Source organism: Saccopteryx bilineata, chromosome 4 (assembly GCF_036850765.1).
Source record: "Saccopteryx bilineata isolate mSacBil1 chromosome 4, mSacBil1_pri_phased_curated, whole genome shotgun sequence".
NCBI classification, from domain to species: domain Eukaryota; kingdom Metazoa; phylum Chordata; class Mammalia; order Chiroptera; family Emballonuridae; genus Saccopteryx; species Saccopteryx bilineata.
In genome coordinates this window covers 294,897,627-294,922,932 of record NC_089493.1, presented here as the reverse complement: position 1 = coordinate 294,922,932, position 25,306 = coordinate 294,897,627, and the positions used below count along the sequence as shown (strand labels likewise).

The 25,306-nt window shown below is 49.2% G+C and overlaps 1 protein-coding gene across 2 annotated transcripts in view; it reads left to right on the top strand.

Moving 5' to 3' along the window:
- RBBP6 (RB binding protein 6, ubiquitin ligase) overlaps window positions 1-2,160 on the top strand; it is a 32,677-nt gene extending 30,517 nt beyond the window's left edge. For both annotated transcript variants that reach the window (XM_066275830.1, XM_066275829.1), the window contains one exon: window positions 125-2,160. In XM_066275830.1, the coding sequence (XP_066131927.1) occupies window positions 125-1,742 (1,618 nt within the window). In that variant the 3' untranslated portion in view covers window positions 1,743-2,160. The remainder of the gene's footprint in view (window positions 1-124) is intronic.
- The last annotated feature ends 23,146 nt before the right edge of the window (window positions 2,161-25,306 follow it).

Genomic DNA, 25,306 nt, shown 5'->3' with positions numbered 1-25,306 from the left:
AAAAAAAAAAAAAGAATAGTTCCTTTTGAAGGTTAAAAAAAACCTTGTTTGTTAGCCTTTTATATTTATCAGTGTTTAATAATAGTAAATTCTTCATTAATTAAAAATATATATTTTTCTTTAGCACAAGTTCAACTGGAGGCAGCCCTGTGAGAAAATCTGAGGAAAAGACAGATACAAAGCGAACTGTCATCAAGACCATGGAAGAATACAATAATGACAACACGGCCCCCGCTGAGGATGTCATCATCATGATCCAGGTTCCTCAGTCCAAGTGGGACAAGGACGACTTTGAGTCGGAAGAAGAGGATGTTAAGGCCACACAGACCGTGTCGAGTGTCGGGAAGCCTTCCAGCATCATCAAGAACGTCAGCCCCAAGCCGGCAAACCCAGCCAAGTACCCCGAGAAGGACAGCGAGCCGGCAGAGAAGCTTCAGAGGCTCGCCAAGGAGATGAGCCATGAGTTCCTGCAGCACGAGGCCAAGGGTTCCAAGAGCGCTGTGTCCAGCGACAAGGGGAAAGCCAGAGACCGCGAGCACCTCGCGCCGGAGAAGGACACCGCCGAGAAGAGGAGGGGCGGCGCCCCGGAGAAGGACGGGGGCGCGGACCGCCCGAGCGAACAGGGACACTCGAAAGGCTCGTCTCAGTCTTCCAAAGAGACGCGGGCTTCAGAGAAGCACGATTCCTCCCGGGGGTCCTCCAGCAAGGACTTCACTCCCAGCAGAGACAAGAAGGCGGACTACGACAGCAGGGAGTACTCGAGCTCCAAACGCAGGGACGAGAGGGGTGAGCCAGCAAGGAGGAAAGACTCTCCTCCTCGGAGCAAGGACTCCGCGTCCGCACAGAAAACGAAGCCCCGGGAGGAGAGAGATTTGCCTAAAAAAGCAACAGGGGACTCTAAGAAAAGTGCTTCTAGTCCCTCGAGAGACAAAAAACCTCATGATCACAATAAAGCCACTTACGATACCAAACGCTTAAGTGAGGAGACAAAGCCCGTGGATAAGAACCCTGGTAAGGATCGTGAGAAGCACGTGTCGGAAACGAGGAGCAGCAAAGAGCCAGGCGGCAATAAGTTACTTCACATCCTTAACCCGCCGGACCCAGAGACGGAGAAGGAGCCGGCCCCTGGGCCCGGTGACAAGACGGACAAGAACGCCGCCAAGCCCAAAGCCCAGTCCAGCCACTCCTCGCGGCTCTCCTCCGACCTCACCAGAGAGACCGATGAGGCCGCCTTCGAACCGGACTATAACGAGAGCGACAGCGAGAGCAACGCCTCGGTCAGAGAGGAGGACGCCTCCGCAAAGACGTCGAAGGAACCGAAGGAGAAGGTCGTGGAGAAGGCCAGGGCCAGCCCCGACCCTGCCTCTGCTGCTGCCACCACCACCACCGCTGCCACCGGCCAGGCCACGGCCGCGGCCCCCGGGGCCCAGAGCCAGAGCAGCCCGAGCGCCAGCCCCAGCAGAAGCCACAGCCCCTCCGGCAGCCAGACACGGAGCCGCAGCAGCAGCGCCAGCTCCGCCGGCAGCCAGGACAGCAAGAAGAAGAAGAAGAAGAAGGAGAAGAAGAAGCACAAGAAGCACAAAAAACACAAGAAGCATAAGAAGCACGCTGGCCCCGAAGCGGACTTGGAGAAGAGCCAGAAACACAAACACAAGAAGAAGAAGTCCAAGAAGAGCAAGGACAAGGAGAAGGACAAGGAGAAGGAGAAAGACGACCAAAAAGCGAAATCTGCCCCGGCGTAGCGGCGGATTTTTAACCATTGACTTAATTATTCCTAAGTCATCTGTATTAAATTTTGTTATAATGTAAAGAGATTCAAGCCTTGTAAATAATGGTATGGAAGACCCGTGCTGCACTTAAATATTGCTGCTTGAGTATTTGATTTTTACATCAGAGCTTTATAACACGGACTTTTGTACAGAACTGTGAGTGGTGACCATGTAACAGGGGGTCTCACAGGGACCTCTTATTTTTAACCACCATTAATTAGTTGGGGTGGAGTTTACTGTACTGTGAAATTTTCACATTTGAATTTTTTTAATTGCCTGGCAGAAGCTGATACCAGTTCTCAAAGGTCAGCAGAATGATTTGCTGGATTCATTACAACCCCTGTTATGTCCGTTTTTGATTACAATAAAAGTTTTCAGTAAACTTTTCAAATGTGGGCTGTTCGACATTATTTGGAGGAAGATGTGCTGCGCCTTTTTCTCATAATAACCGGGTAGGCCTGTGCTGTCAGGTGAGCCGGACAGACAGAATTCCCAAGTGAACACGGAAGGAAGGTGTGCTTTACTGGGGCTGGCAGGCGGTAGTGGCCAGAATAAGAAGTCGGGATTGGAGATTTGGTTGAAATAAATCTAGAAGGGCCTTGAACGGTCATTAGGCAGTTGGACTTGAATTTTTAGAGATGAGGAGTTGTGATTTTGTTTATGGTCCTGTGTCTTTCTTGAAACCCTGATGAATGAGTATGAAATTCCTTGATAAAGTGCCAATAAATATGTGCCCCGTCAACAGAGACAAGCAGTGATAGGTCCAGGAGCCCTGGGTACAGCTGAGGGACTTCCTTAATGGCTGTGGTGCAGGAAGTACTGTGTAGACAAGCTGTTGTCAACCCTTTTACACTCGGCGACCAGTGAAGATAGGATTATTTCAGCGACTGCCAAGGCAGAAGTGTCACCCTGAGCATAAGCGAATCTGACTGTCGTCTGCATAGGACACCGGGGTGGTCAGCTCTTGCATGGACTGGCAGGAGACTTCTGGCGGCTGCTCCACAGTCCAGCAGTTGAGGAAAGTAAACACTGGTGTGGGCAATGAAAAGCTGTTGGAAGGATTTGGGAGTTAGGACCCTTTGGAAACATGGCCATATAAACGGATTGGATTAAGGAGACAGTGGCTAAAGGGGGGGTGGGGGGCAGCTCTGGATTCAGGGTCCCCTGAGTGTGTGTGACTCCAGTACTGTATACAGTCATTGGTACCTGATTTCTGGTGGTACCCAGACACACTTTCATAGATGTTTTCTAATGCAATGTTTAATATTTAAAGAAAAATCATGCAGGGAACTCCTGAAAGCTGTTATGGACTGAGTGTGATTTGGGAAATGCTACCTTTCCATGAAGCCTGCTTGAAAGGGCTGTTTTCCCATTCTCAAATCACATTTATTTTATCCCCAGACATCTGTCACTAAGGACATCCTGCCCACTCCCAGCCCCCCCCCACACACACACACACACACACACAAAACACCAGCACTGCTGCTTGAAGCACTCAGAATTCCTGGCAGTCTGGACCGACCCAGGTTTCATCCCCCACAGTCACCCAGGATGATCGAAAACTTTGCCGGGCGGGGTCAGTTTTATCACCTAGGCTCCCTGTCCTTTAATTTTTAAGCTCACCTGACCTTCGCTCCTGAGACCGTTTTTTGGGATTTGTCATCACCTGTGGTCATTCCCCTCCTGAATTTTAAACTCAACATTTCCGCTACGATCTGGTCTTCCAGCTCTCGTCCCAGTCCCGGCCTGAGCTGTCCACTCATTCCTTAAGTCACTGCTTTCTGCTGTTTCCTTTTTGTGGTGGTCTGCATCCTGACATTTCAACCACATAACACCGCCTAACTTAGGTCAGGGTGCCGAACCCTGCCTGCTGAAATGAGAGACATTAAAATGGAGGAGATAACCTTGCCAGGCACAGTGCTAGGCACTTGTACTTATCTGACCCTTAAGAATGTCTAGTAGCCTGACCAGGCAGTGGCGCAGTGGCTAGAATGTCAGGCTGGGACGCGGAGGACCCAGGTTCGAGACCCCGGAGGTCGCCAGCTTGAGCGCATGCTCATCTGGTTTGAGCAAAAGCTCACCAGCTTGGACCCAAGGTCGCTGGCTCGAGCAAGGGGTTACTGGGTCTGCTGTAGCCCCATGGTCAAGGCACATATGAAAAAGCAATCAATGAACAACTAAGGTGTCTCAACGGAAAACTGATTGATGCTTCTCATCTCTCTCCGTTCCTGTCTCTGTCCCTATCTATCCTCTCTCTGACTCTTCGCTCTGTCTCTAAAAAAAAAAAAAAAAAAAAAAAAAAGAATGTCTAGTAGTTCACGATGTCTGATATGCTGCTTTGAACAGGAAACGCCACTGCCAGGGAAGGTTTGGTCCAGTCTCGTATACTCAAGCCTAGTGCCTGACCAGTCACCCTCTTCCCTGCCTATCGGAGGAACTGGACACCGCACCAGACCCGCCCGTGTTAACGGTCCCCGAAAGGCCGCCTGTCTCCCCTCTGTATCTTCTGCCTTGGGCGGTTCCACCTGGCTGGAATGTTCTTTCTCCTCCGCCTCCCTCACGGTTTCCTACTTACTGTTCAGGAGTCAGCCTTCCTTTTATGAACGACTCCCGCACAGTGCCCGCCCGCCCACGCCCACACGCAACAGCCGCGGCCGCCCCGCGTGTGCTCCGGTGACACGCCATGTTGTCTTCCCTGTGCCTGGTCCCCCTCGCTGGACTAAGTGTGAGATCCTCCACAGGAAGGCATCTGGTCTCATTCCAGAAGCCAAGCCCTGCCCGGCCCCTCATGTCTGAACTGATCAGATGAAAGGACTTTTTTTGTTGTTGTTTTTAGATTTTGCAAACTTGCTGTGCAAACCAGTGGTCTGTCACCTTTTCCAAGGGCAGAAAATAATTTTTGAGCTACGTAGGTTAGGAAAAGAGTATCCTTCCAATGCCTAGCTGCTTCTTCCTGTGTGCCAAGGGAATTAGGAAGCCTTACAATTGGCGGGGGGGGGGGGGGGGGCGGCGGCTGCCAGGGGGGCTGAAAATAACTCCTCTGCCGAGTGTCCTGCAAAACGGGTACGCCAGGATTCCGGAGCTGCAGAAAGCTAGCTGATGGTTTATTCATCCCGATTCGTTCAAGTGTCCCCATCTGCCTGTCCACTTTCTCCCCATCCCGAACTCCTTTCATGAATGCCGTTATTGTACAAAACTATGGAACAAAAGCCCGATTCGGAACATGCACTTCTTTTCTGAGTCCTTTTATAAGACGGCCATTCACCCAGTCTGGCCCCAGCAGGTCTCATTTTAACAACAAAAAAGCTTCACGAATACATAGATGCGTACATAGCGTCCCCGGCTTCTTCTCCTCGTACGTCGTCAGCACTTGGAATTTTAAGAACTGCACGGGGTCACGAAAGAAGAGAACTGGACAGGGTAAACCACGTCCATCCTTAACCCCGAGCACCATGGACGGCTGTCTGTAGCAGTCCAGCACACTGGAGAAGAGGGGAGGCCCTCTGGTTCCGTGGGCATTGGCAATGCAGTTTAAACAGCGTATCCAGCCTCCTCTTTGTTTTTAAGTCAGATTATTTTAAAGCTCATGTTAATGTGACTGAAAAAGAGCTATTGCTATTTCTTTCTGCACGATTTAAATAGCTAATGGAGGGTGAACAGTGATTTCATGTTAAAGCCAAAACCAACCTGAATCTTTTCTCCCCCCTCCCCCCACTTGGAAAAGGAGCTATTTGGTCATTTGCTGTGAACTAAGCTTGGCCAGTATAAATATTTTTCTATTTAGTTTTCATTTTTTAGTAATAAAAGATACGAATGGAGGAGTGGACATAAATCTAGGATTCAAAATAAAACCTTCTTCTGTAAAACCATTGGCCCCTTAATACAATTAAAATCTTTTTAAAACTTTAAATTGCAGTTAGTGATCAATATATTAGTTCCAGGTGTGCAACCCAGTGATTACACATTTAAGAAGTGATCACCCCAACAAATCTCGTACCCACCTGACACCATACAAAGTTATTACAATGTTACTGACTACATTCTCCATATGTACTTTACATCCCATCCCGTGACTATTTTGTAACAACCAACTTGTACTTCTAAACCCCTTCCTGGTGTTCCCCCACTGCCAGACCCCCTTCCAGCCAGCAGCCGGTGAAATGGCCTCTGTCTCGAGTCTGTTTCGGTTCTGCTTGTTCGTTTATTTCGTTTTTTAGGTTCCACAGGAAGTCACTTGGCGTCTGTCTTTCCCTGACCGACTGCACTCAGCACGATAGCCTCCAGTACATCCATGTTGTTGGCAAAGGGGAAGATTTTATTCATTTTTAAAGCTGAGTCATATCCCATTGTATATATGCACCACTTCTTTATGGATACAAGTTGCTTCCATATCCTGACTGTTGTAAATAATGCTGTAATAAAACATATAGATGCACATGTCTTTTTGATGTAGTGTTTGATGTTTCTTCAAATAAATACCCAGAAGTGGAATTGCTGGGTCTTTCTTTGTCTCCTTTCTGTCCTTTGTTCTAAAGTGTATTTTGGCTGGTATGGCTATCCCAGCTTTTATTCTTTGTTTCCATCTTCATGAGATTTTTTTTTTCCATCCCTTTACTTTCAAAGCGTCTCTTGAGCTGAAGGAATCTCCTGTAGACAGTCTATGTAAGGATCTTGTTTTCTTATCCATTTAGCCACCCTACATGTATCTTTTGATTGGAGCATTTAAGCCATCTGCATTTAAAGTAATTGTTGATAAATGTATTTAGTGTCATTTTATTGTTCATATTTTTAATCTTTTTTTCTTTTCTTCTTAAAGAAGATCCTTGAACATTTCATGTAATGCTGATTGGGTGGTGATGAACTCCTTGAGCTTTTTCTTGTCTGAGAAACTCTTTACCTGTCCTTAGATTCTAAGTGACAGCTTGGCTGGGTAGTCATCTTATTGTAGGTCCTTGCTTTTCACCACTTTGAATATTTCCTGCCCCTGTCTCCCGGGCTGCAGAGTTTCGCTTGAGAAATCAGCTGACAGTCTTATGGGAGCTCCCTGCTAGGTAACTAATTGCTTGTCTCTTACTGACTTTAATATTCTCTCTCTGCCTTTGACCTTTGCCATTTTAATTATGATGTGTCCTGGTTGGTGTGGGTCTCTTTGGGTTCATCTTGTTTGGAACCCTGTATTTCCTGGATTCGTGTCTTTCTACTTCACCAGGTTAGTGAAGTTTTCAGTCATTATTTCTTCAAATAGTTTTTCAATCTCTTGCTCTCTCTCTCATTCTGGTACTTCTCTGATGCAGATACTGTTATGCTTGATGTTAATCCCAGAGGTCCCTTAAACTGTCTTCATTCTTTTTCTTTTAGCTGTTCTGAAGGGGTGTTTTCTGCTACCTTCCAAATCACCGATTTGATCCTCTGCTTCATCTGATCTGTTGATTCCTCCCAGTGTCTTCTTCATTTTCTTCATTGTATTCTTAATTTCGGACTGGTTCCTTTTTCTGGTTCCTTTCTATGCCCTTTAGATGCTGTTGAAGTTCTCAACCAAGTTCCTTGAGCATTCTTATACGTTTTGTTTTGAACACTGTGTTTATTACAGCTAGTGCTCGACTTACGACCACGATTGGTTCCGACAGACTGGTCGTAACACGATTTGGTCGTAAGTTGAGTAGGCTATATGTACAGTACTGTGAAATGATGTTATAAAAATCTTTAAGTCATATTTTATCATAATTTTCTTTCATTATTGTTATATATCATAATTTTCTTTATTTTATGCCACTTGTTTCATCTCTACACCATTTTGTTTCTTATTTTTACATTCGTCAGGTTTAAGTAAAACACTGCATTACCAGTACAACTGGTTTAATATTTGCAAAGACAATTTCCTCTTGGTAGACAACTTGGGAGGAGTTTGATGGAAAATATCCAAGACACAAAACACAAATTGCTGTACCGAGTCTGGGATAACAGTTGAAACGGTGCACGCGGAGATGGTAGTGCTGCCGGAAGCTGGTCCGCACTGTCGTACGCCCAGCTGGGCAACGCTTGCGCTGCCAGACGCGGAGCAGTCGTGGCTAGCGATTGTGGTCATAAAGTCGAATGGTCGTAAGTTGCATAGGTTGTAAGTCAATCAATATTTGTAGTTTTCCTGCCTCCATTTCATTTAGTTCTTTTTCTGGAGATTTCTCCTGTTCTTTCATTTGGGACATGTTTCTTTGTCTTCCCGTTTGGACTGTTTGCCTGTGTTTGTTTCTATGTATTGGGCAGGGCTGATATATCTCCCAGACTTGGTAGGGAGATATGTAGTATGTAGTAATGTAGTAATGTCCCATAAGGTCCAGTGGCTCAGCCTCCCAGGCCATGAGCTGGCGCTCCAGGTGTGCCTCCATGTGGCCTGTGTGCACCCTCCTGTGGTAGTGGAGTCTTGATAGCTGTTGGTGAGGAAGTGGAAAGGGTTGACCCCAGGCCTACTGGCCATGAGGACTGGCCACAACTACAGTGGGAGAGCAGCTGTGTGGGACCTACCCCATGGAGCCGGACTTGCTTCAGCCAGTTCTGTGGCCTGATGAGTCTTCCCCTGGAGTGTGTCACCCGTGGCGGTGATTAGGTGGTGTTACAGCATGGTCTGCAGCTGTCCACTGGATGTGCTGGCCCTGGGGCCCCTGGGAGATGAAGGCCAAGGTCGGCCACTGCCTTTGCCCTGACCAGGGCCACCTGGCATGAGCTACAAGATGAGTTTCAGATGGTTGCTACTTATACTGGGCTTTGAGGGACCCAGGAGAGGCCAAGCTGCAAACTGGGACCAGCTGCCACTGGTGCAGGGCCTGGGACCACTTAGCAGGAGGTACGGGGCACCCTGCAGGCAGATGCTACGTTTGGGGGGGTTTGTGAGATTTCAGGAAATTCTGCAGCATGAGCAGAGTCAGGCCATGGAGAAAGCCCCTGGACGCAGCACAGATGGGCCCACAAGGTGGGGGGCGGGGTCTCGAGAAATCGCCGGGGAGGGTAGGACCGTGGGAGCCAGGGTGATGAAGGCTCAGATACGGCACCCACCTGTGCCCGCAGAGACGGGGTCTCGAGGAATCGCCGGGGAGGGTAGGACCGTGGGAGCCAGGGTGATGAAGGCTCAGAGACGGCACCCACCTGTGCCCGCAGAGACGGGGTCTCGAGGAATCGCCGGGGAGGGTAGGACCGTGGGAGCCAGGGTGATGAAGGCTCAGAGACGGGGTCTCGAGGAATCGCCGGGGAGGGTAGGACCGTGGGAGCCAGGGTGATGAAGGCTCAGAGACGGCACCCACCTGTGCCCGCAGAGACGGGGTCTCGAGGAATCGCCGGGGAGGGTAGGACCGTGGGAGCCAGGGTGATGCAGGCTCAGATACGGCACCCACCTGTGCCCGCAGAGGCGGGGCTCAGCGGAGGAATCGCCGGGGAGGGTAGGACCGTGGGAGCCAGGGTGATGCAGGCTCAGATACGGCACCCACATGTGCCCGCAGAGGTGGGGCTCAGCGGAGGATCAGTGGTCTCGGTCCACCTCTCAGACAATCTCATTCCTTCCCGTGTCTCCTCGGTGCCTTTTGAACTGCAGCCCCCAGCGCTGGAGCTCAGAGTGAGTCCAACTGCGTCCACACGCAGATAGGAGAGGCCCCTGGGAGCAGCCCTGTGTCTCACCCGGCCAAAATCCCCACAGGTTTTCACAGCCAGAAGCTACGGGGACTTCCCTTCCTGGCACCGGAACCCTGCGCTCGAGGGCCTGCTGTGGGGCTGGGACGCCTCATTCTTCAGAGGGTGGTGTGGGTGGGGCTCCACAGCCAAGATGTCCCTCCTGATCCTCACCCACCAGACGTGGGGGTGGGACCAGCCGGTTCGGAGTCTCCGCCCCTCCCCCGGTCCCGGTGTGGCTCCTGCCTCTCTCTATCCTGACCTGTAGGACTTCTGTTCGGCTAGACTGCAGGTGCTGCTCACTGGCGGTGGTTCAGGAGTGGAGCTGGAATGTTGGTGTGGTCATAAGAGGATGGCTGTACATTTACCTCCTCTGCCATCTGGCCCAGAAGCTCCCCTTGATACAATTTTTTTTTTTTTTACAGAGGCAGAGATAGACAGGGACAGACAGACAAGAACAGAGAGAGATGAGAAGCATCAATCATCAGTTTCTCATTGCGCGTTGTGACTTCTTAGTTGTTCATTGATTACTTTCTCACATGTGCCTTGACCACGGGCCTTCAGCAGACCGAGTAACCCCCTGCTGGAGCCAGCGACCTTGGGTCTAAGCTGGTGAGCTCTTTGCTCAAGCCAGATGAGCCCGCGCTCAAGCTGGTGACCTCGGGGTCTTGAACCTGGGTTCTTCCGCATCCCAGTCCAATGCTCTATCCACTGCGCCACCACCTGGTCAGGCCCCTTGATACAATTTTGATCATTGTTTATAAGTATGTTTTAAGCCAGGCATAATAATGATGTCTAAATAAAGCTAGTAGAATGATTTTGTTTTGTTTTGTTTTGTTTTCTGAAACAAGGACAATAACAAATTTGACCAGGCGGTGGCGCAGTGGATAGAGCGTCAGCCTGGGACACGGAGGACCCAGGTTCAAAACCCAGCAGTTGTTGACTTGGGTGCAGGGTCACTGGCTTGAGTGCGGGGTCACCGGCTTGAGCGCGGGATAATAGACATGCCCCTCCATGGTCACTGGCTTGAGCCCAAAAGGTCACTGGTTTGAAGCCCAAGGCCACTGACTTGAGCAAGGGGTGACTGGCTCAGCTGAACCCCGCCCCCACCCCCCCCACCCCCAGTCAAGGCACATATGAGAAAGCAATCAATGAACAACTAAAGTGTTGCAACTATGAGTTGATGCTTCTCATCTCTCTTCCTTCCTGTCTGTCCCTGTTTCTCTCTCTCTCAAAAAAAATATCTTTTTTGATGAAAAATGAGTACGGGGCGGGGAGGGGGGGAATGTATCACTGCTAAAAGCCAGGAATAGAACGAGAGTGGCAGACATAGCCAGAAATGGAAAATTTTTGCCATAAGACCACATTTTAAAAGTTTTTAACGAAAGACATGCCCAGAATTGTCTCTTTTGAGAAAGAAGAGGCCGCCCTCTTGGGTAGTACGAGCAGAAGGTCCTGGGCAGCGTGAGCACCTTATAACCAGGAAGGATGGGGGTAATAGAGCACATGAGGGTCATTGCCTTGAAGGTCACCTCACATGATGGAAGTCACCCAAAGGAAAACTCAGGCATGGGGATAGGGGAAGGCTCTATCCTCAGGTGGGCCTGCTACCCTTGGGCTCACTGCCAGGGAGGAGTCCAGGCCAGACTGGCCTCAGTCCCCTCCCTGACTGTCACGGGGCGGTGGGGGGGGGGGAGGACACACTCAAAAACACACAGTTTTCAGAGTCCACAGTGCTCACCATTGCACCCCCAACCTCCAGTGTCCGAGTCTCAAATCATGGTGGCCTTGGTGCCGAACTAGGCACTAGGCAAACACATCAGTAGAATTGAATAATCCTCCAGCGATTGGCCCAAAGAGAAAGGCATTTAATAATGGTTTCGGCATAAATAAATGTGAAAAGAATAAATGTCTTAGTAGTTTTGAGAGTAATGGATAATCCTTCAGAGAAATCTCTATAAATTTTTGTCTATTTTTCATCGAGCTATTTCTTTGTTTGCTGTGGAGCCGTGTGAATCCTTGCTATATTTTGGGTATTATCCCTTTATCAGAGAGATGGTTTGTGAATGGATTTTCCACTTTGCAGGGTTTTTTTTTTAGATTTTATTTATTCATTTTTTTTATTAGAGAGAGAGAGAGAGAACAGGGGGAGGAGCTGGAAGCTTCAACTCCCATATGTGCCCTTGACCAGGCAAGCCCAGGGTTTTGAACCGGCGACCTCAGCATTTCCAGATCGACGCTTTATCCACTGCACCACCACAGGTCAGGCCCACTTTGTAGGTTTTGCCTTTTCACTTTGTTGATGCTCTCTTTTTCTGCATAGAAGACGTTTAGTTGGACCTGTTTATTTTTGTTGCTGTGGTTGTTGCTTGTGTTTTACATGTCATACCCCCTCCCAAAAAAAAAATCCAAAATTTTATGTCATCGTGTAGCCCAAGTGTTGATCAGTTTTCCTCCAGTTCCAGGATCCCCTTCTCTTTAGTAGGTTAGGTCTCTCTTTTTTTTTTTTTCCAAGTGGCTGGTAAGACTGGGAGCCAGGATCTTCCCCCAACATTTCTGACGCTGCCCCGAGACCGGGAGATCTACTCTGCCTGGCTTTGCGCCTTGCTGGTCTCCTGAGGTTTCCTCCTGGCCCTCATTTTTCTCTCCGGATCCCCACTGCGGCGGCGACTCAGTCTTCATGAGCTTTACGACACTTCTCCCGGAACACATCGCGTCGCCCTCTCCTTCTCTGTGCACCACACCCCTTCTTTTCGGCCCCACGCCATGGGTTCCTTATCTTTCAAACATAGAGGAATCAGGAAGGTATTTTTCTGAGGCCAGAAACAATTCCTCCGTGATGAATTATGCCATTAGAGGGCAGAAGAAGCTGTGGTTAGTCCCTTTAAAAAGAAATTTATTTTTCCTTCTCAGATTTTTTTTTTTTTGAAAATTACCAACTCAACTAATACACAGAAATACATACAAATGGCCAATTAACATTTGAAAAAGTTAAATGTCACTGGTTATAAAAACGCCAATAAAATGAAGTTCCGTTGTGTTCAGGCATTTAGAGTCTGTGAGTCCCACTCCTACCTAATTCTCAATCCTCCAAACCCCTGACGTCACCCCCAGCCTTTGTCTATGATGGATTTGACTTCATTGCGTTTACCAAGATCATAAGATGCAGTCTCAATTTCAGGCTTAAACATTTTTTTTTGTTTTTATTCCTAACAAAGCCAACCATGGTTTAAAAAGTCACAAGTTCTCTCAAGACAACAAAAACCTTCAGTCTCCAGCCCTACCCATCGCACTCTGACACCAATTCTTCAGAGACAATTAATTTCAACTTTTTTTTTTTAAGTGAGAGAAGGGAAAGGCCCTGGGTGGTTGTCCCAGGTTCGATTTCCGGCCAGGACACACAGGAGAAGCACCCATCTGCTTCTCCACCCCTCTCCCTCTCCTTCCTCTCTGTCTCTCTCTTCCCCTCCTGCAGCCAAGGTTCCACTGGAGCAAAGTTGGCCCTGGGCACTGAGGACAGCTCCATGGCCTCCGCCTCAGGCACTAGAATGGCTCCAGCTGCAAACAGAGCGACGCCCCAGATGGGCAGAGCATCATCCCCCTGGTGGACATGCCGGGTGGATCTGGTCAGGCGCATGTGGGAGTCTGTCTGTCTGATTGCCTCCCCGTTTCTCACTTCGGAAAAATACAAAAAATAAAAATAAAAAATAAAAAAAATAAAGTGAGAGGAGAGGAAATAGACAGATTCCCACATGTGCCCCGAACAGGATCCACCTGGCAACTCCTGTCTGGAGCTGATAGCTGATGCCCAAATCAATCGAGCTATCCTCAGCACCCGAGGCCAACGCTCCAACCAACTGAGCTACTGGCTGTGGGAGGAGAAGAAGGCAGGGGAAGAGGAAGGAAAAGAGAAGCAGATGGTCGCTTCTCATGTGTGCTTTGACCTGTCCATATGCTGGGCTGATGTTCTATCCACTGAGCCAGCCGGCCAGGGCATAACTTATTATTTATATTATTTTTATATTAAGTAAGAGGCAGAGAGACTCCTGCATGCACCCCTACCGGGATCCACCTGGGAAGCCCACTAGGGGGTAATGCTCTGCCCATCTGGGACATTGCTCCATTGCTCAGCAACCAAGCCAAATTAAGCTCCTGAGGTAAGGTCACAGAGCCATCCTCAGTGCCCAGGGCCAACTTGCTCAAACCATTTGAGCCATGGTTACAGGAGAGGAATAGAAGGAGGAGGTGGAAGAATGGAGAAGCAGGCAGTAGCTTCTCCTGTGTGCCCTGACTGGGAATCGAACCCAGAACTTCCACACGCTGGGCCAACACTCTACCAGTGAGCCAACTGGCCAAGGCCACAACTTATTATTTAACTGTTAGACTTTTCTGGGATAATCCTCCAATATTCTTATTCCTTTTCACTTATTTTCCATCTGTTTTTTGGGTGGTGAAGTTTCTTAAACATTTTCCAATTTTTATAATATTTCCGCTACCATATTCACAATTTCTCAGTCTTGTTTGTTTTCTTGTTCCCTTTTTATAACCTTCTGCTCTCGTTTTCATGGATGTAACCGGGTTTGCAGAGACCTGCAGAGTTTCTTGATTTTCTTAACGCCCCTTGCGTTAGTGACTGTGTGCAAGGTTTGTCCAGTGGGTTCCCCTGTAGGCTGATCTGATTGGGTCACTCTGTTGGGGATCCCCAGCTGCTGATGCCGTCGAGGCACTTTCCTTGGGCTGGTGTCCCCGGAGAGGAGCCCTCCACTCTTTAGAATGAGATGGAAGAGATGCCGCCGTCTAACAAACCCAACTACCGAACACTTGGGGAGCCACGCGGGCTCCGTTCGGTGTACAGACCCCCTCATCCGTCCTTAGTCCGGCACCTGCTCACGGCTCTGCCTGGTGTCCTCCCACCCGGAGGCTTTCCGTGGGGTGGTCCTCACACACCTGCTTATTGCAATTACCTGGGGAGCTTTGAAAAATCCTGATAAACTGGGGAGCTGCCACCCCGAGTTTCAGAGTCACTACATCTGGGTGACCTGAGCATCAATCAGGGTTGCTAGACTCTGCCCTGGTGACTCCGGCAGGCAGCCGAGGTTGGGAGCCACTGTCCTGGTGAACCTCTCCAGCGGGCTAGCCCCCATAGGCCCCATTTCTGGGCTTTCTAGTCTGTTCCATCGACCTATATGTCCCCGCCCCTTGGGCCCTGGCTGCATTCCTGCTTTCAGTCGTGTCTGCCACCGACACATTCTGGTCTTTTTCTGGGCTTCTGTTTAATGAACAGTCGGTCTAGCTTGGGGCTTCTGAGTCTGAGCTCGGATTTTCTGGTCTGCTGTATACATCAGTTACCTCTTGTCCATTTGAATCCCACCTTCCCAGATGTGTTGCTCTGATTTCCTGTGCTAGTGGTCTCTTTGTTCTTGTTTGTTTAAGCCTCCCCCTCCCCTCCCTTTATTGTCAGAATCGTGTACTTTCGGAAAGAAGCAAAGGGAGTTTCTTCAGTTCACCACCTCAGCCCTGCCCTTTCTCAACAAGAATATCGTTAAAATGTCAGCTGGCAGCTTGCCAAGGCCTCCAGCTTGAGCAAAACTTGGGTCTGTGGAAGGAATGTCAGGGCTTCCCCGAAGGTTCTGCGCATTTCTGAACTGCTCATGTTTCCAAAGCGATTCTAGACGTGTGATGTCTCAGGCTCCTTGGTCAACTGAAATTCTTTCGTTAGATCGGGAAAGTTTTCTTTTCTTCCATGATTTCCTTTTCTTTTTCTCCTCATCTGCCAATTTTGTTTTATTCTTTCTTTTGGTAAATTTGTTGGAGGGTTGGAGATAAGGGTTTTAGAGAGAAGAGAGAGAGAAGTAGGGGAGGAGCAGAAAGCATCAACTCTGAGTAGGTGCTTCTCATAGGTGCCTTGACTGAGCAAGTCCGGGGTTTTGAACCGGCGACCTCAGCATTTCCAGGTCAACGCTTTATCCACTGGGCCACCACAGGTCAGATAGACCTCTAGGGTTGTGAGTCTAACATTTAAGTAGTCTTCAATCCATTTTGAGTTTATTCTTGTTTATGGTGTAAGAGGGTGATGGGTCTAGTTTCTTTCTTTTCTTTTTTTTTTTTTTTGCCCATATCTGTCCAATTTTTTTCAAAACTATTTATTGAATAGACTGTCTATAATACCCCATTGTATGTTCTTGCCTCCTTTGTCGAATACTAATTGATCACAAAGGTGCGGGTTTATTTCTGAGCTTCCTATTCTGTTCCATCGATCTATATGTCTGTTTTTATGCCAGTATCATGCTGTGTTAATTACTACAGCTTTGTAAGATAGGGTGATATCAGGTAGCGTGATTCCTCCAACTGTGTTCTTCTTTCTCAAGACTGCTGCAGCTATTTGGGGACATACATGGTTCCATATAAATTTTCAGAATATTTGTTCTAGTTCTGTTAAATATCCCAGTGGTTATCTTGTTAGGAGTTGTGTTGAATCTGTAGGTTGCTTTGGGTAGTATGGACATTATAATGATGTTAATTATGTCTCTCCCTGAACACAATAGATGCTTCCACTTATTTATATCTTCTTCAATTTCTTTCTCCAGTTTCTTTTTTTTTGTTGTTGTATTTTTCTGAAGTTGGAAACGGGGAGGCAGTTTCCAGACTCTCACATGTGCCCGACCAGGAGACCAGGATCCACCAGGCATGCCCACCAGGTGGAGATGCTCTGCCCATCTGGGGCATTGCTCCGTTGCAACCAGAGCCATTATAGCGCCTGAGGCAGAGGCCACAGAGCCATCCTCAGTGCCCGGGCCAACTTTTGCTCCAATGGAGCCTCGGCTGCGGGAGGGGAAGAGAGAGACAGAGGGAAAGGAGAGGGGGAGGGGTGGAGAAGCAGATGGGCGCTTCTCCTGTGTGCCCTGGCCGGGAATCGAACCCAGGACTCCTGCACGCCAGGCCGATGCTCTACCACTGAGCCAACCAGCCAGGGCCCTTTCTCCAGTTTCTTATAATTTTTTGAGTATAGGTGTTTTACATCCTTGGTTAACTTTATTCCTAAGTATTTTATATTTTTTGATGCAATTATATACAGGATTGTTTTTCTTAGTTTCCATTTCTAATAGTTTATTATTAGTGTATAAAAATGCAACTGATTTCTGGATATTTATTTTGTGTCCTGCTACTTTACTGAATTCATTTACCAGTTCTAGTAGTTTTTGATGGAATCTTTGGGGTTCTCTACATAAAGTATCCTGTCATCTGCAAATAATGACAGTTTTACTTCTTCCTTTCTTATTTGGATGCCTTTTATCTCTTCTTCTTGTCTGATTTCTGTGGCCAGAACTTCCAAAACTATGTTGAATAAGAGTGATGAAAGTGGACATCCCTGTCTTATTTCTGATCTGAAGGCGAAAGGCTTGTAGATTTTGCCCATTGAGTATGATGTTGGCCATGGTTTTGTCATATGTGGCCTTTATTACATTGAGGTATGTTCCCTCTATTCCCATTTTGCTGAGAGTTTTAAACATAAATGGGTGCTGGCTTTTAATCAAAATGCTATTTAGCCTCACCTGTGGTAGCGCAGTGGATAAAGCGTCGACCTGGAAATGCTGAGGTCGCCGGTTCAAAACCCTGGGCTTGCCTGGTCAAGGCACATATGGGAGTAGATGCTTCCTGCTCCTACCCCCTTCTCTATCTCCTCTCTAAAATGAATAAAAATGCTATTTATCTGCTGATATGATCATGTGATTTTTATCCTTCATTTTGTTTGTGTGCTGATCACATTTTTTGATTTGCAGATGTTGCACCAATCTTGTAGCCCCAGAATAAATCCCACTTGATCATGGTGGATGCCCTTCTTAATGTATTGCTAGATCTGGTTTGCTTATATATTGTTGAGGATTTTAGCATCTATGTTCATCGGGAATATCGGCCTATAATTTTCTTCCTTTGTGTTGTCTTTATGTGGTTTTGGAATTAGGATAATGCTGGCCTTGTAAAAGGAACTTGGTAGTCTTTCTTCATCTTGAACTTTTTGGAATAGATTGAGGATAGGTGTTAGTTCTTCGAATATTTGGTAAAAATTCTCCTGTGAAGCCAGGGCATTTTTGCTAGGAGTGTTTTAATTACTGCTTCACTTTTACTAGCTGTAATCTGTCTATCCAGCTTCTCTGATTCTTCCTGATTCAGTTCTGGACCATTGTATGTTTCTAAGAATTTACCCATTTTGTCCATATTGTTCCATTTGTTGGCATATAGTGGTTCATAATATCAATATATTTTCTTACAATCTCTCGTTAGCATACCGTCGGCTCTTGCTTTTTTATTCAATCTGACGATCTCTGTTTTTGAACGAGGTCTTTCTAGACCGTTTACATTTAATGTCAATTATTGATGTGGATAGGTTAAAATAACCTGTTGTTTGTTCCCCCCTTTTCCTTTTTTTCCTGCTTTCTTTCAGATGAAATACATATTTTTATTCCATTTCATTTTTTACTGGCTTAGTAACGATGATTCTTAATTATGTTGTTTTGGTGGTTTCTCCAGGTTTTATAGTCTACATCTGACTGTTTTATCACATAAAATTTACAGTATCTAATCATGCTCTTTTTGTTTTGTTTTCTAGGACTTTCCATGTTATAATGGGTGCTGGATAATTTTGGTTATAAACTCATTTGCAACAGGAACTTCATTTGTTGGACATTCTGTGAGGCCTGGGTTGGGGGAACTTGCCTCTCGATCAGGTTTCCGTTTGCCTCTCTGAGGTTCTTCTCTTCATGTTTCCTTACGTTCGGTATTCCTGAATCACCAAGGTCGTGTACATTTCAATATCAGGGGCACACGAGGACAGGCTTTGGTTATTAATTATTAGAAGGGTCATTTTTTTTTTCCTTGACCCAGAATTTAGGTCAAAACATACACGCTCCTCTGTCTCCCTGGATATAAAGGTAAACTTCTTGTTGTTGTTCCACCTTTTCACGGGGGATATACTTTAAGGGCCCTACGTTGAGGTAGAAATTTCAGTTTCAGCTCTCCCAGGCACCCGACACTGTCTCCTACACCTGCTGAGGGTCCAGTCCTACGGCTGCCACGTCCCCAACCAGCACCGGTCTCCCAGGGTGGACACAGTCTTCACTCTTGTGCTTACCTCTCTGGTTTTCTGTTTTTTCTTCCCTTTTCAGAATGTCTAGCATAGTTTACTCAGAAATTGGCAACAGCCAAGTTCCAAGGGGTGCTATTTCGGTTAGGATGTGTCCCACCCCAAGTGATCAAAAATCCCCGACTAGAAAATGGCGCACATCTTTCTAAGATAGGCGGACTCTGGAGTAGGCAAGGTGTCTGCCACATCTACCTTCTCTGCTCCTGTTGTGGAGGTTGGTGTAGAACAAAACCTTTGGTTTGGAACAGAGGCGTTTTATACCTACCGCTGCCCAGAAGTCTGGAAACACAACCCTCCTTCACTCAGACAGACCCCGAGATGGCAGAGTGACCATCAGACTATCCCCTCCTCCGGGACACTGTCCATACCGTGTGTTTACTAGTGTATCAGAGCTGAGCATCAACCGTAGGGTGTGGCCTGACTGAAGAAAATTCTGTAACTTGGCTTTAAAGCTGAAGCAGAGAAAAAAATCACTCCGATGAGTTTGTTTGGAAGTGACTGGGTGGCGTTTCCCATATTGGGCAGAATGGGGGTAAAGGGGGAGGGCTGGAGGGACGAAGTCCCCGTGTAGACAAATACAGGATTTCCGTGTTTGCCTGCCTGACTTTGGTTGACCCTCAGATTTGTTTACGGCTTTGCCGCTTCTAGCAGACAACGTGTATGTACCTCAAGGTCAGACGTCTTGTTCTATGCGTCTCTTGAACACCTTCCGCACCCTCCCCTCCTCCCTCCTGGGTGCCCAGCCCGGGACTGCGACGCCGCAGGCGTTCTGCCAGCCGTTCATCTAGTTAAAGATCGCTTGAGTCCATGAATAAATGAGAAATGGAGGTGACGACGTTGCGAGGAAACAAGCCTCGCTGATTTTTTTTTTTTTTTTTAAACCAAATCGATTTCACTGTGTTGAGAGAGAGAAACAGAGAGAGAACTGCAGACACAGAGCAGAGCTGCGGCCACTGAGTGAGGAGCAGACAACCTAATCCGAGAGCAGAGGGGCCCCACCTGGCTTCTACTGCAGCTGGGAGGGAAAGGACTAGAAGGTTCGGCAGGAGCTCTGTCCCCTTCTGCAGCCCACAGTCCCGCCCCCCCCCCCACACACACCTCCCTCCACTGCTCAGGAGGGGGCGTGGACACCGCGCGAGGGGCGGCACCAGGTTGGGCTCTCCAGAATGAAGCGGGATGGTGTGAGCTCCAACGCCCTGCAGTGGCAGGCGACACTGGAGTTATTCACAAAGGCTGGCATTCAAATGAGCCTGGCACCCCTCCAAGTCGCAGTGGCTGGGGAGAGGGAGGATGGAGCCCGGCGCGGGCTTGGAAGGGGGGTGCTCCATCTGCATCCCCCCCCCCCTCGATCGCTAATGGGGGGGGGCGGGGGAGAGGGGGCGCCTCTTCAGAAACACTTTAGCTGTCAGTCTGGGAGTCGGAGGTGGGGGGTGGGGGGGTGGGGGCTGAAGTGAGGCAGATTGGTCTCATCACATGATGGGGACCTGTATCATGTGACGACTCTGGTGAGGTTGGAGGCAGCATGTGACTCTCAGGGCTACGTGGGCTCAAAAACAATTTAAATACAAAAACACAAGCAGGTTCCCCTTCTCTCCCTGGCCTTCCGGGCTGGCTCTCCCTACCTGGGGGTGGGAGCCTGGCTGCACCGGAGAGCTGTCATCGTGCAGCCCCTAAGCTGTGCGCACCGGGGACCTGCGGCCAGGCCCCTCTGCCGCCCCCCGCCCCCCGAAGCTGTGCCCAGCATTCTGCAGCCCACTGACTCCGGCTGGTAAGTTACGGAGCACTGGACGGCCTCCTGAGCGCGCTCCGGACGTCCTGGTGGGGCGCGCTGCGAGGAGAGTGCCCGCGGCTGTCCCCGGGCTGCTGTAGCCCACAGCCCCGAACTTCGCAGGCTTCCTGGGGGGCAGTGCTGGCTGCCTGCAACGCTGCTGCGGAGAAGGGGCTTCTCCCTCCCCTCCTTCAACCCCCTCTCCCCTCCCTCTCCTCTCCCTCTCCCCTCCCTCTTCACCTCCTCCCCTCCCTCTCTCCCCCTCCCCTGCCTCTCCCTTCCTCCTCCCCCTCCCCTCCCTCTCCCCCTCTCCCCTGACTCTCCCTTCCTGCTCCCCTCCTCTCCTTTCCCCTCCCTCTCTCCCTCCTCTACCTCTCCCTTCCTGCTTCCCCTCCCCTCCCTCTCCCCCTTCTCCCCTGCTTCTCCCTTCCTGCTCCCCCTCCTCTCCTTTCCTCTCCTTCTCCCCCTTCTCCCCTGCCTCTCTCTTCCTGCTCCCCTCCCCTCCCTCTCCCCCTCCCCTCCCTCTCCCCCCTCTCCCCTGCCTCTCCCTTCCTGCTCCCCTCCCCTCCTTCTTCCCCCTCTCTCCTGCTTCTCCCTTCCTGCTCCCCCTCCCCTCCTCCCCTCTCCCCTCCCTCTCCACCCCTCCCCTCCCTCTCCCCCCTCTCCCCTCCTTCTCCCCTCCCTGCCTGCCTTTCTTCTTTCGCTCTCCCCACTCAATCTCGCTCCTCTGGGTCTCTCTGCTCAGTCCCTCTGACCTCTCACCTGCTCCTCTCCACCCTCTCTTCATTCTCTTTTTATTCACCCCCCCACTTTTTCTTTCTCCCCGACTCCTTTTCTTAGGATTCCCTCTCCCCTTCACCTTTTAAGCTTATTTTTGTTGAACCCATAGCTTTTCTGTTCTTTCTGCCCAGAGCCCAAGAGCAGCCCCTGTAGTGGCCGGAGACGTGCTCAGCGGCCCCTGTAAAACGTTTCCCTGCCCGGGACTATGCGGGCGGCTCAGGCCCAGGTCCTGCTGAGCATGCGCGCTGTGTGCCTCCGCCGTGAGAGTGCGCGGCGTATTTCTCGGGGCCATCAGAACTGTGGAGTTCTTGGGGGGGATGTTTGTTGACTCAGCTGGGGGAGCATCAGGTGGTAGAAAGGGCAGTTACAGCAGTATAAACAGGAGTATGGCTGTAATCGAAGCCGTGCCCCAGCCCGCACGGGAAGGAGATGTGGGCTGTTTCAGGAGCCTCTGGTTTGCTGTCACCCAAGTATGTTGACGTCGTTTGGCAAGTAATAATTGACACCTGTATTGAGCACAATCCACCCAACAACCCCACCGGCCGGTGCTATTTTTACCCCCATTTTAGAGATGGGGAAACTGAGGCCCAAAGCAGGTAGGTGCGTCACTCGGCCAGTAAGTGATAGAGCTAGGATGTGAGGCCAGACCTCTGTCCTCCAGCGTCACTCGGCCAGTAAGTGATAGAGCTAGGATGTGAGGCCAGACCTCTGTCCTCCAGCGTCACTCGGCCAGTAAGTGATAGAGCTAGGATGTGAGGCCAGACCTCTGTCCTCCAGCGTCACTCGGCCAGTAAGTGATAGAGCTAGGATGTGAGGCCAGACCTCTGTCCTCCAGCGTCACTCGGCCAGTAAGTGATAGAGCTAGGATGTGAGGCCAGACCTCTGTCCTCCGAAGCCTCAGTGAACCACTGTGGCGACCTGGCTGGAACAAGGTCTCTCCACATTACCAGGTGACAGGTCGTGTGCGGAGTTCGGGCTACATTTGTGAATAGAACGTCCTGTTCTCATAATCTTTACAACCCAGTGGCGCAGGTGAAACATACCGTCACACAGGACGAGGTAGGGTTTCGAACTGGGGTGTCTGCTAAGAGATGGCAGGAGCAGGGCGTCCTGAGAACATCGAACCAGAGACACGCGCCTTTGGGAGGGTGAACGGGGAAGAGTTGGTCAGTGCAGTCCCCTGGCGGATGTTCTATTTCAGACCTGAGAGGGGAGCAGGGGTCAAGCAGGTGGAGAGCAGGGAAGAGCATTCCAGACAGAGGGAAGAGCATGTATGAGGGCCCTGAGGTGGGAAAAAGCTGAGACCCCTGGGGGAGCGCGGCGTGGGAGAGGGCCCGTACGAGGCGGTGAGGCTGTCCAGGCTGTGGGGGTCTCCGTGGGCGTGGCTAAGCGACTCGGGTTTGACCCAGGATCAATGAACAATGATTAATTAAAGCATTTCGAGTAGAAAAGAAGCACCACTGGGTCTGCAATATAAAAAGACTTCTTCAGGAGGTGTCTCTGGGTTTTTGCTACATCACAAACTACCCCAAACCTCGGTGGCTCAGAACAACCATCATTTATACCTCCTTATGCTGGGAGTTGGTTGGGACAGTACTTCCACCCTTGCCTGGGTTCACCCGTGCAGCTAGTCCACGCTGCTTCATACGGTGGCTGGCTGGGTTCCAAAGGCTGCAAGAGAGGGGGAGCCCTGGCCCTGGCCGGTTGGCTCAACGGTGGAGTGTCAGCTGGCGTGTGGAAGTCCCAGATTCGATTCCCAGCCAGGGCACACAGGAGAAGCACCCATTTGCTTCTCCACCCTCCCCTCTCCTTCCTCTCTGTCTCTCTCTTCCCCTCCTGCAGCCAAGGCTCCACTGGAGCAAAGCTGGCTCGGGCGCTGAGGGTGCTAGAATGGCCTCCACCTCAGGCGCTAGAATGGCTTCAGTTGCAATGAAGCAACACCCCAGATGGGCAGAGCATCGGCCCCTGGTGGGTGTGCTGGGTGGATCCAAGTCGGGCGCATGCAGGAGTCTGTCTGACTGCCTCCCTGCTTCTAACATTGGAAAAATACCAAAAAAAAAAAAAAAAAAAAAAAAAAGAAGGGGAGGAGCCTCAATGCACAAGAACTTCGTAAACATCTGCTAGTGTCATGTTTGCTAGCGTTCAACTGGCCTAAACAAGTGACGTGGTCAAGGGAGGGAGAGATACACCTTTTGACCACAGGAGCTCCAAAACATTGTGTGTGTCTCTTTCCATTCTCCTCCATGAATTGAAACGGAGACGCAGGGTCGTTTCTTCCGTTATTAGAGGAGGAACTAAAAGCCAAGAGGAAATCTGGTACCCATTTTGCTCTGATGGGAGATGAACTTAGACTTGGTTGTATATCAGACTTTGTTTTTTTGCTTAGAGCAAGCAGGAGCCTGAGCATTGGTGTTGTAGATATAAATCAGTAGGGTGTCTAGAATGTGGTGTAGAAATGTCTCTTTCTCTTTCCACGGGGTATTTGGGAAGGACTTGGAAGTCCAGGAAGACCTGCGAGGTTACTGCCCGAGAATGAAAGTTGGGCCATGTGAACCTCGGGATGGGTTTTAAAGGTTCTAGGCAAGGCCGCAGCGTGTGCAAAGGCCCCGAGGGGGAGGACGTAGATGGCTTTCAGGGAAATAAGAGGCAACTTAGTTTAACGTAATGATAGTGGAGAGGAAATGGGAGTGGATTGGAAAAAATGCTCTAGGACAGTGGTCCCCAACTCCCGGGCCGCTTACCAGTACCGGTCTGTGGGCCATTTGGTACTGGTCTGCAGAGAAAGAATAAAAAGCTTACATTATTTCCGTTTTATTTATATTTAAGTCTGAGCAATGTTTTCTTTTTTAAAAATGACCAGATTCCCTCTGTTACATCCGTCTAAGGCTCACTCTTGATGCTTGTCTCGGTCACGTGATACATTTATCCATCCCACCCTAAAGGCCGGTCTGTGAAAATATTTTCTGTCATTAAACCGGTCCGTGGCCCAAAAAAAGGTTGGGGACCACTGGTCTAGGAGGTGGAAAGGACAAGCTCTGCTGATGGGTTTTGATAGAAGTTGAAGGAAAGAGAGACATGAAGGAAGCCCGTCAGATTGATAACACTCTTTCCTAAGGCGGAGGGAGTGGCGGAGGGCTGGACCACTTTGGGGGTGGCGGGCGGAGGGGGCGCAGGAAAGGGCAGAGAGCGGGCAGGCGTTCTGTCTACCAGGGAAAGTGCCAAAACGCTGAGGTAACTGAAGACAGGAGAGTGTCTACCTGACTCCACAGCACAGCGGCAGCTGAAGACTTTGACACGAGCGATTTTGGTGACGCGGTGGGAATGGAAATCACACTGGAGCGGGTTAAGGAATGAATGGAGGTCAAGACGCTGTAAAAGGGAAGACAGAAATCAGGCAGGATTGAGCTGTGAGTCAGGGTCAGGGAACTACATTGATTTTATTTGCTTAAAAAAGAAAAATCAATACTATCAGGAGCCTCTAGATCAGTGGTATTCAACCTGGTCCCTACTGCCCACTAGTGGGCGTTCCAGCTTTCATGGTGGGTGGTAGCGGAGCAACCAAAGTATAAATAAAATGATAGATTTAACTATAGTAAGTTGTTTTATAAGGATTTATTCTGCCAAACAGCGAAAATCTGACATAAAGTACTTGGTAAGTAATTATTATTATATGCTTTACCTTGCTGTCACTCTGCTTTATAAATTTTATAAAGTAAAGTTACTTCCCTACTTTATAAATCACCATGACTGTGGAACCAGTGGGTGGTTAGAAAATGTTACTACTAACAGAGATACACAAGTGGGCGGTAGGTATAAAAAGACTGACTACCCCTGATCTGGATCATGCAAACTGTTGGAGTGGTCTGGTTGAAAGGGAGATTAAACAGGACCCAAAGTGTGTGTGTGAACGAACAGGTTATGCTATATTTTAATTTTATATAAGAAGGAATCACAGGAAATAAGAGAGCAGATAGGCGAAAGCTTGTATATTTGGTGTTGAAAGAATGAAGAATTCCCTGTCAACTTGTATTTTTACAATGAAGTCTAAGGCATGGCCATGAGCCGAGAGAGAAAGACGTAGGGAGAGCGAAGAGGAGATCATAAATGCCGGTCATCTTGGAGAGGTATAAGGAAGCACTGTGAGCAAAGAAGTAAGGCTGTGGGCCCCTTAGGGAGAGAGAGAGAGAGAGAGAG